The 19,721-nt window shown below is 54.0% G+C and overlaps 1 protein-coding gene across 3 annotated transcripts in view; it reads right to left on the bottom strand.

The window, feature by feature from the left end:
- Positions 1-19,721, bottom strand: part of AGAP3 (ArfGAP with GTPase domain, ankyrin repeat and PH domain 3) — a 258,069-nt gene that overhangs the window by 34,190 nt on the left and 204,158 nt on the right. For 2 of the 3 annotated variants that reach the window (XM_048841958.2, XM_075126133.1), the window contains exon 12: positions 681-845. The exons of the other annotated variant lie outside the window; for it this stretch is intronic. In XM_048841958.2, the coding sequence (XP_048697915.2) occupies positions 681-845 (165 nt within the window). The remainder of the gene's footprint in view (positions 1-680; positions 846-19,721) is intronic. 3 annotated transcript variants of the gene reach the window in all.

The following is a 19,721-nucleotide window of genomic DNA, read 5'->3' as shown; positions in this document are numbered from 1 at the left end:
GCTAATGAGAACGGCGAGGGGGCGAACAGGCATGGAAATGGCTCCTCCACTCCTGATGTGCATTTAACGGCTTTTTTAGTGCGGCGGCCGCGCCAGGAACGAAGGAGTGATGGATGCAGCACAAAGGCATTTATTTTCCAATTCGGCAAAGTGGCTACGTTGGGAAATGTGTGAATTATTTTAATTCACTCAACTGTCCTGAACCCTCGGGGCGGGGGGAGGGCAGTACACAGCCAGTGTGTGTGAGAAACAGGGCTTCCTCCGACTCACTTCACTCTCCCAAACCGGGGGGAGGCAGGGGTCTGAGGGCAGGCAGGAGAGGAGGGCAGGGAGAGACGAAACGCAGGAAGAACAGAGCGGCCTTCACTCCACCGCTGGCCTCGCGTGGGGTGGGCAGAGCGGGGCGGGGGCATCCCCAGCAGAGGCAGCAAGCCCTGGCTGAGCAAGGGCCCGGCTCGGCGGCAGTCTCCGTGCCCTTGTCTCCCCAGCGCAGACAGCTCAGCGGCCCCGGTGCAGCGCCCAGCTCCCCGCAGGGTCTGCGCGGGGCTCCTGAGAGCACCGGCAGGGCGCTCGGTGCCATGCTGCCGGCAGGGCACAGCTCCTGCGGGCGGCCCGCACGCCCCTCCCGCCCGCAGCGGCGGAGCAATGCGGGGCACGGAGAGGGAGCGCAGGGTACTCACGGGGGTTGGGGCAGCTGCTGGGGATCACCACCGCCTCACTCCACTGGTCTGCGCTGGAGACGGAGTAGGAGCGCTGGTGCATGCCGTCTGGCTTCGAGCAGAAGCCCACCAAGTTGATGGAGCGTTCGGAGTGCAGGGAGGTGCTGCTGGTCGAGTGGGGGGCACCTGCAAGACAGGCACAAGCTCACACCAGGCTGTCCCCAACGGAACAGAAAAGCGGGTCAGATGCCCATTCGCCAGCTGGGCCCCACAACACATTTGCCCCCCACAATATGTCCCAGCCGAGCCCCACGACACGTCCCCCCCCGAGCCAACGTGTCCCAGCCGGGCCCCACGACACGTCCCCCTGCCCAAGCCAACGCGTCCCAGTCGGGCCCTGGAGCCGGAGCCTGTCGAGCTCTTGGAGGGGCTGAGAACAGCTGAGCCTTGCAGGTGGTGCCATCCTGGGTTCAGCAGTCACTGGGCTCCAAAAGACCAGAGCTCCTGGGAGACGAGGCGTCTCCCAGTCGCTGCCCGACATTTTCCCATTTTCAGAGGTGTCCCACGAAAGCATCTCTCTGTCACCACCAGAATTTGGTCCAATAAAAGATATCCCCTCCCCCACCTCATTTCTAATTCTCAGAAGGGTCAGTAAGTAGCAGCAGACAGTTCTTGGGCCAGGAAAACCAGAAGGGGTGGCACGAACACACCTCTGGGGCCCATAATTTAAGAAGAATGTTGATAAACTTCAGAGGGCTCAGAGAAGAGCCACGAGAATGATTAAAGCCGGGTTCTCAAACTTCACTGTGACCCCCTTCTGACAACAAAAATTACTACAGGACCCCAGGATGAGGGACCAAAGCCCGAGCCCACCCAAGCCCCGCTGCCCGGAGGGGGGGGCCAAAGCCGAAGCCCAATGGCTTCAGCCCCAGTCGGGGAGACCTGTAACCTGAACCCCACGGCCCTGGGGCTTGGGCTTTGGCCCTGGACTGTGGGGCTCGGGCTTTGGCTTTGGCCCTGGGCCCCAGCAAGACTAATCCCAGCTCTCGCGACCCCATTAAAACGGGGCCCCGATTCCATTAAAACAGGGTCCCAACCCACAGTTTGAGAACCGCTGGATTAAAGGATTGGAAAACCTGCCTCATAGTAAGAGACTCCAGGTGCTCACAGATTCATAGACTCTAGGGCCAGAAGGAACCATTGTGATCATCTAGTCTAAACTTCTCAAGAGCACAGGCCCTAGAACTGCCCTAAATTAAACTCAATCTATCTTAACAAAGACTCAACAAATTCTGCATCTTGGCAGGGAGTCAGACTAGACCAGTGTTTCTCAGCCTTTCTGACACCAGGGACTGGCTTGCTGCCTTCCTACGTGTCAGGGAGAACTCAGGGACCGGCACTGGTCCACGGACCGGTCATTGAGAAACAGTGGACTAGATGACCTTTGCGGTCCCTTCTAACCCTGTGGTTCTCTGACTCCATGAAAGAGAAGGCTAGGGGTGAGCTAATCACAGTCTATAAGTACCTACACGGGGAACAAATATTTCTTCAGTCTAGCAGACAAAGGTCTAACACGATCCAGTGGCTGGAAGATGAAGCTAGACAAATTCACAGTGGAAATAAGAGACAAGTTTTAACTGTGAATCATTAACTACTGAACCCTCTTCCCAAGGGCTGTGGTGGAGTCTCCATCCCTGGAAATGTTCACATCAAGCTGGGATGTATTTCTACACGACGTCCTCTCGTCCAAACAGGAATTCAGGCAGGGAAGTCCTGCTGGTGTTGTGGAGGAGGGCAGATGACCTGATCAGAGTGGCTCCTTCTGGCTTTATAATCGAGGAGAGCACATGCGGAGTCTCTGGTCCTCGAGAGACAGCCGCTGCCCGGAGAGTGCCAAGTGGTGCCCCGCCTCCAGGACCAGGGGGTGGAGACTCGGTACGTTTTCGCTGCACCAGAACACCCATGGCTGTCCCAGGTCGGCTGACGGGCTTGCGGGGCTATGGAACTGCAGTTTAGGCATTTGGGCTCAGGGACGCTGTGAGGGGGGCGGGTCCCCGAGCCTGGGCTCCAGCCCGAGCCCAAACATCTACACTGCCATTTTATAGCCCTGTCGCGCCAGCTGACACAGGCCAGCGGCGGGTGTTTCACTGCAATGCAGACGTACCGAGAGGCTGCCCCCTGGCCAGGGCAGGCAGGAAGGGGGAGCCTTTGGGGGCAGCAGAAATGCCTGTTCTTATGCTTCTTCTCTTCTCAATGAGCCCTGAGCCCCCCAAGACCTAGGAACCAAACCCTGACCTGCGAGCCCCAGGCTAAATAATCACATCCGCTGCTTGAGCCCTACTCGCTGTTCTGCGTCCCTCACTCAAGGCCCTGTGCTCTGGCCAGAGACCCACGCCGTCTGCGATCCCACGGCCACAGGCCTGGCTACAGACCCCAAGCTGACAGTCTTCAAATCCCATTTCCAATCCTTTGCGGATCCAAAGGAAACCTTGGAAACATGGCCCAAGTGTCTGCAGGCAGCCTGAAACTGCAGCTCGGAGGGGCCTGGCCTGCCCCAGCTCGACAAGCAGGGATGCCGGGACAGCAGGACCTTCAGCAAATCCAGCGTCCGAGGATTGCAGCATGTTTACTTCATTCAAAAACCAGTGTTCATTTACATGACGTGGCTGCAGAACTCCCTGCCTGCCTCTCTGAGCGCACAGGTCAGGGAACTACCCACAAACCTTGCCTGGAACGGCTGCCTGCCCACCCCAGCTACAGCTGGGGTGCCCCTAGGGCCGGGGCTCCCATCTGACCCGCTCCGTGGCCTCATTGAGCCAGTGCTGCTGTCCCCGGAGCCCTGCCCCCTGCGATGCGCGCACAGCGAGTGATCGGCCTGGCTGCTGCGCGCTCCCCTCCCCTCCCCTCGTTCAGCGCCACAGAAACACGTGTAAAACCATGACACTGACTTTGCCTCTAATTAGCCCTTAATTTACAAGACACACTTGGAAGGGTAATTAGCTGGCACTCCGCTCCTGACGGCAGCATCCATCTCCACTCCTTCCTTGGGGGAGGGGGCCTGCTGGTGGTTGGAGCAGGGAGGATTCTATCTCCTTGTGGGCTGGGGACATGCTCAGAGGGGAGCCTGCCATCCCCACGCACAGAGCAGTTCCTCACACACAGCTCCAAGACCCTCCTCTCCCCAGACAGAGACAGACCCCAGCAGGGTGCCTGAAAGGAACCTCCCCAGACACAGCCCCCGCCAGTGGGCCTGGGGACTGGAGATTAGCTGCCCACCATGCAGTCCCCAGCAGCAGGTCTCCAGAGCCTGAGCTGAGAGCCCCTGCCACCCCACTCCAGGTCAGCATGTCTGTGATTGCCAGCCCCTTACACAGGCAGGAAGCCAGAAACGCTCTCTCCCCACAACTCAAAGCTTCAGGGGCAGAAATTTGCTGCAAATCGATCACCATTTATTTCATTTCATTATTAATTGTCCTGTCTTTATTCCAGAGTCTGTAACCTGGCTCTGCACCCAGCCCACATTGCCAGTTAATCACCCATACCCTGTGGCCATACATCTAGTCCCCTCTTGATGGGTAGGCACCCAGTGCACTTGAGACGGAGACTTTTGGTCAGCAGCGGGGGCAAGGTGTGGAAAATACACACCCACATGCACGCACGGACAATACAGCTCAAAGAACACAGCCACTGTACACCGTAACTATTTCTTCTCCTTTGAGCGACGTCTGTACAGACGTTCCCCTGCTGGCGGTCCCCACACCGTGACCCTTGCTGAAGAGGCGTACCGGGAGTCTAGCTCAACAGCTACCGTAGAACAGTCCCGCCAGGCTCTTGGCCTCTTTAGATGCCTCGACGGTGGCACAGTGCTGTGCAGATGGAAGACCAGCTGCCGCTTTACAAATGTTCATGAGGGGGAGATTTCTGAGAGCTGCTACTAGAGTGGATGAACTCTTGTCGAATGTGCAGTGCCTCCCTAATGGGGGTATTTACTGGCCAACTCACAGCAGAGCCTGCCACAAGATGAGATCCCAACAGAAATTCCTTGGGGTGAAACATCTTCATCTTTAACCTTCTCCCTCTACGCTGTGCAAAGTTGGGGAGATTTCCTAAAGTGTTTAGGCCTGTCCGAATACAACGGAAGTGCTCTACATACATCCCAAAATGTAATTTTTCTCCATCTTTAGTTGAGTGAGGTTTGTGGAAAAGTAGTGGCAGGTGTACGACTTGGTTCAAATGCAATTCAGAAGCCACGTGAGGTACGAACCGAGGGTATGGGTTCAAGGGATCGGTCCTGCTTTGAGCAGGGGGTGGGACGAGATGACCTCCTGAGGTACCTGCCAACCCTGATCTTCTAGGATTCTAAGGTTATCTTTATGGAAGGTGACTGTGGCATTACAGCCCGTAACTCTCCTACTCTTCCGCCCGAGGGTGCGGCCACAAAAGGACATTTTGATGGAGAGGCAGAGCAAAGATCAGGTAGCAAAGGGTGAACCCACGAGACCTAGCAGAACTCCATTTCCGTCCCAGAGAGCTACAGGTTTTCCTTATTGGTTACCACAGGGTGAGAAAAAGCGGACTCCCCCCCCACACACAAACACAAACACACTTCTCTGGGCTGGGGAATTACAGAGACAGCCACCACATGGACTCCCAGGGAGCTGAAGTGACAGGCCTGGGCTCTCAGACTCCAGGAGGGAGTGTAGCATGACTGGGTCCCAGGGGCTGAGGGAGACAATTGACGTTGATAAGCCCATATTGAGAATTTCTCCCATTTTGCTAGCTAAGTGGATCTTGGGGAGTCCCACCTCCCATGTCTGAGCAGTCTGCCCTTCTGAGGAACAAGCTCACTCTGACAGAGCCAGCTGGTCAGCATCACGCTGCCTGGGGGTGAGTTGTGGGATATGGACCCAGGATCTGTTCCTGCATCTGAGTGAGGACGTTCAGCGGCAGTGGTAAGGTTATGGGTGGCTGATCTAAACACCACAGATCTGAAGACCAAAATTTCCTGGGCCAGGCCGGGATTATCATAATTAATTCGGCTGCTTCCTGCTTGAGCTTCCTGAGTGTTCGCTCTGTGAGTGGAGTTGGGAGACAGGCACACTAAGTAGCCCCGAGGACCATGAGATTAGAAATAGGTCGGAGGTGGATCCTGGGCTCTGTCACCTTCTCGGGCAGAACTGATGACATTTCCTGTTCCTCCTGCTGGTACAGGGGGAAACGCCACTTTAAGAAGATGGACTGAACCCCTTCTTCCCTTCCTGACCACTTGTGATTGCTGAGGTTGCCTGCCAGGGAACTGCAGTCCCTGCAAGGTGAACAGGTGTAAGGGAGCTGTCGTGAAATACGCAACATTCCACAGTGGGAGCAAGGCCGTTTTATCTTGCGGGTTTAGGTAAAACATGGCTGCCATGCAGTCTGTCATCACCTGAACAGAGAGGCCTCTGAGCTCTAGCTGAAAGACTTTGCAAGCTTGGTGGAACGCTCCCAACTCAAGTAGGTTTATGGAGAGAGACATTTCTTGAGGGGACCATACAGCCTGAGTCTGCAGGTTGTCTCGAGGTGGTCCCCACCCCAAGGAAGGTATGTGTCTGTCATTGGTCCCCGACAGAGGGGGAGGAGAGCAGGAAACCCCTCTGCAAACTTTCGCTGGGTCCACTTCAACGACGGTAGGACCTTTGGTTGACCATGCACCTGCATGTGCAGGTGATGTGTGATAGGTTAGTGCACTCTGTGAGCAGCGCAGGTGAGGGCTGGTAGGCTGATGCACAAAGTTCCAGAAGGCCAAGGCATGACCTTATCAACGTCCTGGCCTTGGCACGTGAGTGGGCACAGAGACTGAAGAGCGTTTGAAATCTTTCTGTGGTGGAGTCTAGCATGGTCCCAATAGACTCTCTTGTCCGGGCTGGGGTCAGTACTGGTTTTTCTTTGTTTATTAACAGTCCCAAATGTGAGAACAGAAGAAGAATTTGATAAATGCTGTTTATTGTGCCTGTTGCCACAAGCTTCTGCAAACCAGCCAGTTGTCCAGATAAGGGAACACCTGGATTCCCATCTTTCTGCAGTAAGATGCTACTACAGCAAGTCAGACGTTGACTGGGGTCAGAGACAAGGTAATTATTTGCCATTTTCTCTACGGACCATGAAGCTCGCCATGTGTTTTCTACTGTAAATCCCCTGCCCTCCCTCAGAGGAAGGCCAAACCACCTGGCACAGAGATGTGTGAAATGTCTAAGGGTTTGTGCTAGACACGTGGCTCTCCTGGACCATCTTCACCACTATTTCTAGAGTCAAGGCCACTCTCCTCAATAGGTCTTGGAAGGCCTTGTAGTCATCAGGATCAGGTGCCAACAACTCATGGATCACCGTCTTGCTGGAGGAAGAGGAAGAAACCCGCACAGGAATAGGGTGTTCCTCATCAGATGGTGAGACATTAATAAGAGGTTCCACCTACTGTGAAAGAGGAATATCCTTCCGTACTGGTTCAGGAGAGTAAGATCTTGGCCTAGATTAGGTAGTTGATACCAATGGGACTGCCCCAAAGGCCCTAGTAGCTCCAGGGCTATTAGTGTGTAAATGGGTCCAGTGACCAAGGAGGAAGCAACCATGGTTCTCAGTTTCCATAAGAGCCCTTATATCTCTGGTGGTAATTAGAGCCAGTCCTGGACTTTGGGATCTGGGTAAGAGGGCCAGAACAACGGCAAATGAACTCTCTGTATTCTCTTTTAATCCTGAAGAGAAAAAGGAGTTTTCCTCATGAAGAGGTGGAGCTGCTTTTCATTCCTAGCTCCCAAGGCCAGAAGGGGCCATTGTGATCATGTAGCTTGACCTCCTGTATAACACAGGCCACAAACCTGCCCCAGAATAATTCCTAGAGCAAATCTTTTATAAAAACATTCAGTCCTGATTTAAAAATTGTCAGTGATGGAGAATCAACCTCAAACCTTGGTAGATTGTTCCATGGTTAATTACCCTGACTGGCAAAAATGGATGCCTTATATCCAGTCTGATTTTGTTTAGCTTCAACTTCCAGCCATTGGATCATGTTATAAATTTCTCTGCTGGACTGAAGAACCTGTTAGCAAATATGTGCTCCCCAGGGATAGCACAGTGGTTTGAGCATTGGCCTGCTAAACCCAGGGTTGTGAGTTCAATCCTTGAGGGGGCCATTTAGGGATCTGGGGCAAAAATTGGGGATTGGTCCTGCTTTGAGCACAGGGTTGGACTAGATGACCTCCAGAGGTCCCTTCCAACCCTGATATTCTATGATTTATAGACTATGATCAAGTAACCCCTTAGCTTTCTCTTTAAGTTAAATAGATTGAGCTCTGTGAGTCTGTCACCATAAGGCAGGTTTTCCAATACTTTACTCATTCTTGTGGCTCTTCTCTGAACCATCTGCAATTTATCAACTTCGTTAAATTGTGGACACCAGAACTAGACCCAGCATTCCAAGAACAGTGCCACAAGTGCCAAATACAGAGGTAAAACAACCTTTTATCCCTACTCAAGAGTTTCCCGTTTATGTATCCCAGCCACAGCGTCACACTGGGAGCTCATGTTCATCTAACTGTTCACCATGACCCCCAATTCTTTTCCAGAGTCACTGCTGGATAGAGGATAGAGTCCCCCAACCCGTTCCCACTGAACAGCTTGGAACCTGCAGAGCAAGCTCCTCATGGTACTGGCAGTGACAAAGGTACCAGGGTCAGTACTGGAGGAAACTCTTTTGGGGAGGCCAGTGAAGGAGACTCTGCTACTGGGCAAATAAGGAACTCAGCGCTGGTATTGAGGCTGATGGTAACCAAGGGCAGTACTGCATGATGGCTCTCACTGGAGCCTTTGACACTGCTGAAATCGGAACCGCTCGTATCAGTACAGGAATGGTCTGTCCCAAGGTCATTGGCACCGGGTGACCTGGGTCAGTCAGTCTGGTCTCAGCATATGCCTTCATGGAACACTTTCTCTCAGCCTTGAGCACTCACGGGCTCTAGCAGATGGGCCTGGAGAAGGAGCTCCCTCTCTGCCCCGAGTACCTTACGCTCCTTCCTTCTTCTGTTGCAAGGACGTTTCTGTGGCTCAGACGGTATCCTGATGGCCACAGCAGTCTGGTGCAGCAGGTGCACTTTCCCTCAGATGGCATCTGATGTTTCTGGGCAAATCAGCGTCAGAGGCTGGGTGCATGGACCTTTCTAGAAGCAGTGTTTTAAGGCAAGATTCTGTCACTTGCTAGGCCCTCTTTGAACATGATTTACAAAGGGGACATCTGTCAGCAATGTGACTCTTGCCCTGGGGAATGGGGCACTTTGTGCAGCCTGCATTTAACGGCATCCCCGCCTCACAAGACAGACGGTTCTTACATCCTGGGGATCTGTGCTCAGCCCTGACAACTGCAGGGCCACACTGTACGCCCAGGAAAAGGAAAATGTCCTAACACAGATATGGGAATGCTGGGCTGTCCAAGGGCAGGCGGCTGACGGCTGGCAAGTCATGGGGGATGAGGACGGAGTGCTGGTTCAGTTCCAAGCCTCCTAGGTCCACAACAAGGTGACTCATTATCTCTGCTGTGCAAGGGGCCAGAGGCTGATGTTTTGCGGACATCCCACCACTTGCGGCCCGTAGGGGATCAATACCCTGGGTATCTGAAAGCAGATGCAGCTGGAGTAGCCCCACTGCTGACTTCCAGCACCTCCAGGACCTCTGTAAGTGAGCAGAGCTGGGTTAGAGGCGCCCGGAGGTGACAGCGTGCCTGGGGTGTCCTGCTCGGTTCTGCTGCCAGGCGCTCCTGCCGGTGCGGACCCAGTGGAATAGACTGGAGAATCCTTGGCTCTGTTACTGCATGAAGCCATCAGGATGTACCAGCCTGTCCCCCTGCCCTGGGCTACACAGGTGCTAAGCACAGGAGGTGGCTCCCTGCTTCTCCCCGTGTCAGACAGAAAAGCTGCTGGATCGACTGTTATTTCTATAACATCAGCCATTGCCAGGCAGCACCTGGGACAAAGCTGGGACCCTTCACAGACCTTCAGTCTCTGTCAGAGGCCACCACCGTGGGGAGGATGGGAAGACCCTGACTCCCTCCCACGGGAGGGGAAGACCTGACCATGACAAGACGTCATGTCACAGCCCCATCTCCAGTCCCACAAATCAGACCCTAGGCATCTCCTCCTCGAACTGGGATATTCCCATGGCTATGGGGGCCAGGAGATCATAAATTGACATGCACGAGCCATCCCTGCACAGACGCTAACCCAGAGCCAGCAGGAGCTTGTGGAGCTGGTGCAGCCTGCTCTCAGACCCCACGTATCACGGGAATGCTCAGGACCCACACCAGGAAGGCACGCTCAAACCATGTGGGACCCCTCAGCAGCACCAGATTCTCGCTGGCTCCATCAAATACCCCAGTAGAGAGCAATCTGGGCCAGCTGAACCAGGCTTCACCTCTGCAGGTGGGTTTCAGTCTCAGGCAAGAGCCGCCCAGGCCACACAGCTAACGAGAGCACCCAGTTATAACAGCCAATGCTAACAAAACGAATTTCCAACGGGAAACTGAACTTCCTGCTTCGGGGCTTACGACTGTCTCTGACTCAGAGATTGGGAGGAGACCTTTGGGGTGTGGGGGGGTCACATTACGCTGCCTCTGCTATGGTAGGGCTCTTGCAGGTCCCTCTGAGGCTGCTGGCACTAGCCGCTGTCAGAGCCAGGCTCCTGGGTGGGGTGGGCCCGAGTCTGACCAGGACAAAGGCTGTGGGGGAGAGATACTGGACTGGGGCTCCAGGGAATAATTAGATTCTCTCTGGCTCTGCACAATCTTCCTTTGTAATGCTGGCAAGTCACCTACACCAAACTTTGCCCAGGCACCACTCACGGTGTGTTTCACGTTTTCTGGGTGCCCAACATGCGACACCGGAGGCCACGTTTGCAGAACAGCTTATTGCTCACAACTGCAACCACAGTCAGTGGGTATGGCCCACTGCTGCTGGGCCCCAATGAACCACGCTCCTCTCTCCCGACTTGCACCCCACATTGCTGGGCTCCCTCTCACCCCGCAATCCCTCCTTTCCTCCCTGCCTCCTTCCCGCCCGACTGCCTGGCTCCCTGATTAGCCCTGCAGTGCACAGCTACTGTACTGTTCTGACAAGTAGCAGGCGAACCAAGTCCCAGTAATTATCTCTAACTAGGGTTAGTGATTACACTGCTGGGTCAGAGAAAACCAGCCTCTGGGTTTCCGTCAGGGAGGGAGGCGAGAGAGGAGGGGAGCAGATGCCAGCACTTGGGTTCCTCCCAGTCAGCACGCCCCTGTGCAGATTGTGACTGGCTTTGCCAGCAGGTGCAGGGCAGGGGCTCAGTGTGGGGACTCTCCTGTGCCACAGAGCGAGGGTGTGACACAGACAGGGCAAGAACATGGCCCCTGGGTACCCAGCACCGCCCAGCATGGGGAGGGTGTACGGCCTATGTGAGAGCAGGCTACCAATGGGTCCTCAGAAAAATTGGAAAATAAATGATAAAGCAGTAGTGGGGGGTTGTACCTGAGCAGAGCGATCTCTTGGGAGCTATTTCACAGCACTGTGCAGCTGAGGGAGCGCTCTGCGATGGAGGTGGGGAACCACTGGGCAATCAGACCTGAGAGGAGGGGCACAGCACACGGTCTGCAGGGCCCAAGCAGCAGCTGGAGAGGCAGGGCTGAACCTCCAGGAAATCCAGACTCCAGCTCTGCCACCCCGGCCAACGGTCACGTGTCCCTGGAATCTCCAGCCCGACATGTCCAGTGCAAAATACGGAATGAGACTCTCACCCCAGTAAGTCAGGGTTCTCTCTGCCTCCCCAGGGCAATGCCCACTGGCCCAGAACATCTGGGCAGCCGGGGCTGTCAGGATCCCCACCTCTCTGTCTGGAGATCACACCTGAGGCATCACAGACAGGGGAAGACGAGGCCCCACCTGGCTGCAGACTAGAGTTATTGTGCCCCACACACTCTGCTCTGGGGAGGGAGGGGGCTTGCATGCAACCCCCTACCAGTGGGTGTATTACACCAGCATCATGTGAACCGAGCTCCAAGTAACCTCTCTGGCTGTGCCGACATTGGAGATGTCATTGTGTCTAAAGAGGATTTTAAACACTGGCCTGATCTGACATGATGAAACTCTCCAGGTGTTCAAGGAGCACTCAAGCAAGACAAGGCCATTGTGGAGAAGCAAAATGAATTTCCTGTATCGGTCTTCAAGGCAGAGGATGTGAGGGAGATTCCCACACCTGAGCCATTTCTTTTTACATGACAAATCTGAGGAAATGTCCCACATTGAGGTGTCATTAGAGGAGGATTTGGAACAAACTGATAAACTAATCAGTAATAAGACACCAGGACCAGCTGGCATTCACCCTAGATCGGTTCCTAGAGGATCGGTCCATTAATGGCTATTAGCCAATATGAGCAAGGATGCAACCCCATGCTCCGGGTGTCCCTAAACCTCTCACTGCCAGACTGGATGACGGGATCGATCACTTGTTAATTGCCCTCTTCTGTTCATTCCCTCTGAAGCACCTGGCATTGGCCATGGCCGGAAGACAGGATACTGGGCTTAGATGGGGCACTGGTCTGACTCATTATGGCCGTTCTTATGGTGTAAACAAGGACAAGATGAGGTCCACGCTGTGCCAGTAATTCCATTGACAAAAAGCCTGTTTAGGCAGAACATTTCCTAACGTGGATAAATGTAAAGTAATGCACATTGGAAAAAATAACCCCAACTATACATACAATATGATGGGGGCTAATTTAGCTACAACTGATCAGGAGAAAGATCTTGGAGTCATCGTGGGTAGTTCTCTGAAGATCTCCATGCAGTGTGCAGCAGCAGTCAAAAAAACACACGGGATGTTAGGAATCATTAAAAAAGGGATAGAGAATAAGACGGAGAATATCTTATTGCCCTTATATAAATCCATGGTATGCCCACACCTTGAATACTGCATACAGATGTGGTCCCCTCATCTCAAAAAAGATATATTGGCATTAGAAAAGGTTCAGAAAAGGGCAACTAAAATGATTAGGGGTATTGGAACGGGTCCCATATGAGAAGAGATTAAAGAGGCTAGGACTTTTCAGCTTGGAAAAGAGGAGACTAAGGGGGGATATGATAGAGGTCTATAAAATCATGAGCGGTGTGGAGAAAGTGAATAAGGAAAAGTTATTTACTTGTTCCCATAATATAAGAACTTGGGGCCACCAAACGAATATTAATGGGCGGCAGGTTTAAAACAAATAAAAGGAAGTTCTTCTTCACTCAGCACACAGTCAACCTGTGGAACTCCTTGCCTGAGGAGGTTGCGAAGGCTAGGACTAGAACAGAATTTAAAAGAGAACTGGATAAATTCATGGAGGTTAAGTCCATTAATGGCTACTAGCCAGGATGGGTAAGGAATGGTGTCCCTAGCCTCTGTTTGTCAGAGGGTGGAGATGGATGGCAGGAGAGAGATCACTTGACTGTTACCTGTTAGGTTCGCTCCCCCTGGGGCACCTGGCATTGGCCACTGACGGTAGACAGGATACTGGGCTGGATGGACCTTTGGTCTGACCCAGTCTGGCCGTTCTTACGGTCTTATGTTCTTAACATAGGCCAGGTCTCTGGGGCTTTCCAGTACCAAAGCAGTGCTTAGGTGAAACTCTCAGTGCTGCTCCAGCCCCAGCAGAGTGAGACTTTGGGTCCATCTGGCATAAATGGCTTGGGTTCAAAGCCTCATCCAAAAGGTGTCTCTTGGCTGAGGTGCCTTGCTTGGATTTGTCCTTGAATGTTACAGTAACTATCCAGCCCTTTTTACATTCGCCATGCCCAGCAAAAAAGAAGGTTTTGGAATAAGCACAAGCTGAAAGACCAGCATCTAGTAGACACAAGAAATTGCCTTTAAAGATGAGTGATAAAAAGGACAATGAGGGGTGATGAATCCATGAATCTAGTGAGCATCATGTTAAAATCTCATGATCTAACAGGTCTCTGCTCAAGGCTATACAGAGACCCTTTAGGGATCTTTTAAAAGGTAGCTGGACAAAAAGACAGGGCAAGCATTGTCCATGTGGGGGTAGCAAGCCACAAATATACACATCCAGGGAGATACTTAAGAGCGATTCATAAATTCTAAGACCAGAAGGGGCCACTATGGTCATCTAGTCTGACCTCCTGTGTAATGTAGGCCTTAGGACGTCCCTGAATTAATTTTCATTTGCACTAGAGCAAATCATTCAGGAAAACATACAATCTTGATTTTAAAATTGCCAGTGATGGAGAAGAAAACCAACGAGATGTGGCTCTCCATTTCCGAGGCCAAACCAAACTATTGCCACTTTAGAGTGCAAGTTTTCTGCACAGAAAGCTTATGGGAGGACTTCAGCCTAAGTCTTTGCTCACTGTGGGCTGGCCTAGACTTAAACTCAGGTCGATCCAACCACGTTTCTCAGGGGGGAGGAGGGGGTGACAATCCAAACCCCTGAGTGCCAGAGATATGCTGACCTACCTCCCGGTGTAGATGCAGGCTTCCCTTGACCTAGCCACCATTGCTCAGGGAGGTGGAGTTCCTACAGTGGCAGAAAAAACCCTTCCATTATGGTACGCTGTGTGCACACTATGGGGTTTCAGTGGCATAGCTATATTGGAATAGCTTTGTCTCTGTAGTGCCTGTAGTGTAGACGTGGTCTAAGTGCCAAACCTCCCAGTGAAGGAACTTCTGGATCCAGCTGTAGGATCTGAGCTGTGTCCCCAACTCTTCCATCCCTTTCTGAAATGGCAGGCCTAGGGACAATCTGCCTTGTACAGTGGGTCAACCATAAAGGCTCCCAGCTCCCCTCCCCTCTGGGTCGTGGTGATGGCTATGAGGAATGAGGTCTTGAGGGAAAAATGGAGAAGGGAACAATTCTCCAGAGGTTCAAAGAGGAGTTTCCCAGCTCACTGAGGACTAAGTTGAAGCTCCATGGTGAAGTAAGCTCTCTGAAAGGAGAAAAAAGGTTGAAGAGGCCCTTAATGAACCTTGCAGTGGCTGGGTGACCAAAGACTGACAACTCCGCAGTGGGGGTGTGTGAAAAGCTGTAACGGCAGCCAGGCAGACTTTATCTGAGTTCGGCAATAATGCCATGATTCTTCGGTGTAGCAGGAAATTGAGACTGTCCATACGGCGTGCCTCTAGAGGAGCCACAGATCGGTGGCTGCACCAAACCTGAAAACGTTTCCACTTCTGTAGGCAAGTGTCCTTGTAGTCGGTTTTCTACTCTAGAGCAGTACTCTGGGCCTCTGAGAGCCAGCTAGTAGCCAGGCCCTGAGGTGACGTGACGAGAACTTGGGGTGGGCCATGGAGCCTGACTCCTGGGTGAGGAGATCCACTGTCAGAGGAAGGCAGAGAAGCAGCTGCAGGAACATGGGAACCATACCTGCCTTGAGGAGTCCAGTGTTGGGGGATAAGAGTATAGCAATGCGTGAGGCCAAAGGATAACGAGGGCATCTCCCAGCAAACTGAATCAGCTGCACTACGTGCTGAATGAAGAGATCTCTCTGTGGATGACCCCAGGCAAGCCATATCCATCAGAGCTCTGCATCATTCGGCTCCCACTCAAGGTCAAGACAAAAATGCCTGCTCCAGGAGTCTGCTACTGTGTCCTGCAGTCCGGGTAGGTAAACCATTGAGATCGCTAGGCACCTGTGCCATGGCTTCATGGATTCTGCACACAAGGACTGGGATCTGTTCCTCCTTGCCCATTTATATAATACACTGCTACTCTGTTGTCCAGCATTATTCTTACTGAGTGGCCCTTAATATGGGGTAGGAAGCGATGGTAGGTGTAATGGCTTCCAGTATGTTGACATGGAGAGTTGCTTCCTGGGGGCCTATTTGCCCTAAGCTGTGAAGTCCTGGAAGTGTGGGCCCCAGCTGTCAGAGAGGGGTCTTTGGAGATCTTTGTATGGGGGAGGATGCGAGAACAGAACTCCCACACAGAGCTCTTGGGAATCCTTCCACCAATTGAGAGAGCCAAGGACCCTCTGAGGTATGGCCTCCGGCTTGGACAGACTGTGTTCGCTGAGGGTGTCAGCCAGGCCTAAAGACATTGTGGGGGGTGTAGTCTTGTCAAAGGGGTTACGAGCATACAAGCTGCCATGTGGTTCTGGAGCTGAAGGCAAGCCCTCGCTGCGGTTTGTGGGGTCTATTGTTTTGTGGGAATGAGATTGGATACTGCAGCGAACCTACCCATGGGCAAGTATGCTCTGGCGGTGATCGAGTCCAGAATGGCCCCAATTAAGTCTATCAGTAGCATAGTACAGCCTTTTCTGTGTCAAGGAGGTGGCCCAAGGAATGGAATAGGGATACAGATAGGGCTTTGATGGTTGATGATTGCACCTCAAGAAATGAACAATCCTTCAGGAATCAATCATTCATCTAGGGAAAGACGATTATTCCCATCTGATGGAGATTGGCTGACGGCCATGAGGACTTTGGTAAAGACCCTTGGGGCAGTGGAGAGCACAAGAATATGCTCAGCGCAGGTGCGGATCTGAGGACACGGCTGACAAAATCTTGGATCAAGAGCGCCTGGGCACACACAGCCTGGCACGCAGCACCCACGGGGACGGGAACTCGACCGGAGGGAGAGTGCGCCCGGGCACACACAGCCGGGCACGCAGCACCCACAGGGATGGTAACTCGACCGGAGGGAGAGAGCCCCCGGGCACACACAGCCGGGCACGCAGCACCCATGGGGACGGTAACTCAACCGGAGGGAGAGAGCCCCCGGGCACAAACAGCCTGGCACGCAGCACCCACGGGGACGGTAACTCGACCGGAGGGAGAGAGCCCCCAGGCAAACACAGCGTGGCACGCAGCACCCACGGGGATGGTAACTCGACCGGAGGGAGAGAGCCCCCGGGCACACACAGCCGGGCACGCAGCACCCATGGGGACGGTAACTCAACCGGAGGGAGAGAGCCCCCAGGCACACACAGCCTGGCACGCAGCACCCACGGGGATGGGAACTCGACCGGAGGAAGAGAGCGCCCGGGCACACACAGCCGGGCACGAAGCACCCACGGGGACAGTAACTCGACCGGAGGGAGAGAGCCCCCGGGCACACACAGCCTGGCACGCAGCACCCATGGGGATGGGAACTCGACCGGAGGGAGAGAGCACCCGAGCACCCACAGCCGGGCACGCAGCACCCACGGGGATGGTAACTCGACCGGAGGAAGAGAGCGCCCGGGCACACACAGCCGGGCACGCAGCACCCACGGGGATGGTAACTCGACCGGAGGGAGAGAGTGCACGGCACAGACAGCCAGGCATGGAGTAGCCATGGGGATGGTTACTTGACTCAAAGGAGAAGGGATTTCCTTCAAGTCACACAGGGTGTCAGTGGCACGGCTGGACACAGAACCAAGGTCCCTGCTCTAACTATTAGACCATCCTTCTGCAGAGATGGGAGCTTACCAGGAAAGCACCAAGACCCATCCCAATTGTCCCTGGTGCAGGGGGACTGGAGCCTGGCTCTGCCCAGAGCATGGGGCTACCGTCCTCTCTCGCTCATGGGCCAGCCCAGCCACTCCTCTATTTATCCCCCGCGGAGCAGACAGGAGAGAGCTGGAGGAAGCCCTACCCCAGCCTAGCCCCTCGCTCTGCCGTCAACGCGCTCTCATGTTCAAACCCTCTATCCCCGTCAGGCAGAGGGGGAGTGAGTCTGGGTCCCCCACACCCAAGGCGAGTACTCTCACCACTGGGCTAGAAGGCATACAGAGGACTCCTCCTCTCCTCCCCGTTTGTGTGTAGACATGTCCCGCCCACAGGAGGGCTCTGCATTGTGGAGAGGCGCCTGTCCCTGGGAGAAAGGCAGGGATTAGTGCCCCACTTGGTCGGCATCTCCCCTCGGTTAGCTTTGGACACCCCCCACCACGTGCTGGCTCACATTCATAGACACCCATTTCTCCCCATTCTCTGTACAGGGAGCCTTGGCACCGAACTCAGGCTTCATGGATCCCGGTGCAATTCCTAGGATTTCCTAGGCTGCCATGTTGAGTGTTGCAACACCTAAGTCCCTCTGTAGATCTGATCTCTTGGCCTCATTCTGAATCTCTAGAACTTGGCTAACAGCAGCTCCCTCCCTCCCAGTGAGGTTGTGAAAATAAACTCGTTAACGTTAGTGAAGCACCAGATACTGTGGCTGTGAGTACTACAGAAAATTGCATAAGGATGTCACTAATTTTGCATTCAGTGCAGGGTTGGGATGGTGTGTAGGAAATAATGTATGCGGAGGATAAAAGTAAATATTGAATAGCTATCCATTCCGTGAACATTGGCCACCCAGTGCCCTGAGGGAGGCCGGGGCCTGTGGGAAAAACAGAGTATGATCACGGCCTTAAAGACTGCCTCATACGCAGATGTCCAAGGAGCTGAATTAAGGTTGCAAGATCAGCTTCAATTCTCACATTTCCTGATTTTTCCGTGCTTGACTTTGCAACCTTGGAAGCTATGTGTAGGAAATGCTCTGTCGTTACTATTGCAAATGCAGCAGCTCCTAACACTCAGTCCAGCTAGACCCTGTTACAGAGACAGAACCCACTGGGCTGTGTCACTCACCTAAGTCCTAATCAACTGAACTAGGGCTGAAACCAACTCTCTTTGCCCAGCAAACAAGTGAAAGCCTTTACACTGAATTGTGGATAATAGTTCCTGCTCCTCCCTGACTGCACACGCACTCTCCACTGACCGCTAGTTAAACACAAGCTGCAGCCATGATCCCACAACCCAATCAGCCCCTATAAATCTCTGGGAGGCAGGAGCAGCCTCCCACTCTGGAACTGAGCCGGGAGAGTCCCTGTCTCCGGGGCTCCGGGAAGATGACATGCTCAGCTCTGAGCACCTTGTTATCAGGGAGATGCTGAAGAACAGGAAGGAGCTGCAAGAAGAGCTATCACCAGAGCCAGCCGGGGTCAAATTCAGGGGACAGAGTGGAAGAGCAAGACCCGTCTGCCTCAGCTCAGTGACACCGGAGGTGGGGGGAGGAAGGGGCTGGCAGCCAGGAGGGCAGAACCACGCAGGAATGCAGAAAGGAAACTGCCAGTGGGCTCTCAGGACGTACCTCCTGATGGGGAGCGGCACCGGTGCAGTGCTGGAGCCCCCTTGGGCAACGCATCACATGCCACCCATAGCAACCAGGGGCTTCCGCAAAACCTGTCCAGCCAGTCACCAATACGTGTCCCTGCTGGCAAAGGGCCGGAGCAGAACAGGGTCCCCTATGGTGTTGGGCCAGCCGGGGAGGAGGGGGTCCCCTTTGACAGTCAGCTGGGTGGGGGGGAATGGGTCAACCCTGGTTCTTAAAGCAGGCTCCCCCATTTCGCATGTGAGGCTGGGGACAGGCAAGAGAGGAGGCAGATCTCCCCCAGCTGGTGCAGCAGGTCAGGAGGGGAACATGGCTCTGGGATTCTGGCTGCGAACAAGCAGGCAGGCTCCAGCAGGGAGAGAGATGGGCCGCAGGACTCCCACGCCGTGCAGCAGCTGCAGCATCGTTCTGCCTCCCCATGGGCGGCTGGAGCTGCCGGCGGTGGTGCTGTCTTTCCGGGGGCTGGCTGGGGGCCAGCAGCACTGCCCCTGCAAGCAGCCGTCGGTCCCTTCCAGCTTCGGAGAGGGCCAGCGTTCGAAGGAGCAGAGCCGCCGTAGCATGTGAGGGCAGGCCTGTGAAATTATGTTTTGCAGGCCCCAGGAAATTGATTCCTGTGCACCATGCCCACCCCACTCTGCATGGACAGGCTGCCCAAGGCCTGTGGGGAAATCAGCAAGAGCACTTTTTGGTACACCCCAAATGCCACTGACTAGCTTTACCAGTTCAAAGTGGGGGAGAGGGAAAGGGGGAAATCTCTTTAGGTTCCCCTGACCTTTCTGGTGCAGAAGGGAAGCCACACTCCTTGCTCCTCCGAGCCCTGCCAGTCTGCTACACTCTTCAGAGCTGCTCCCAAGGGAACAGGCTAGTCAGACTGATTCTCTTGCTGAAAGCTGAGTTGCCCTTGCGTGGAGCTCAAATGTGGTTCTGTTCGCAGGGGCTAA

The sequence above is a fragment of the Caretta caretta genome, chromosome 2, assembly GCF_965140235.1.
Source record: "Caretta caretta isolate rCarCar2 chromosome 2, rCarCar1.hap1, whole genome shotgun sequence".
NCBI classification, from domain to species: domain Eukaryota; kingdom Metazoa; phylum Chordata; order Testudines; family Cheloniidae; genus Caretta; species Caretta caretta.
This window is presented reverse-complemented; position numbering and strand designations above follow the sequence as displayed.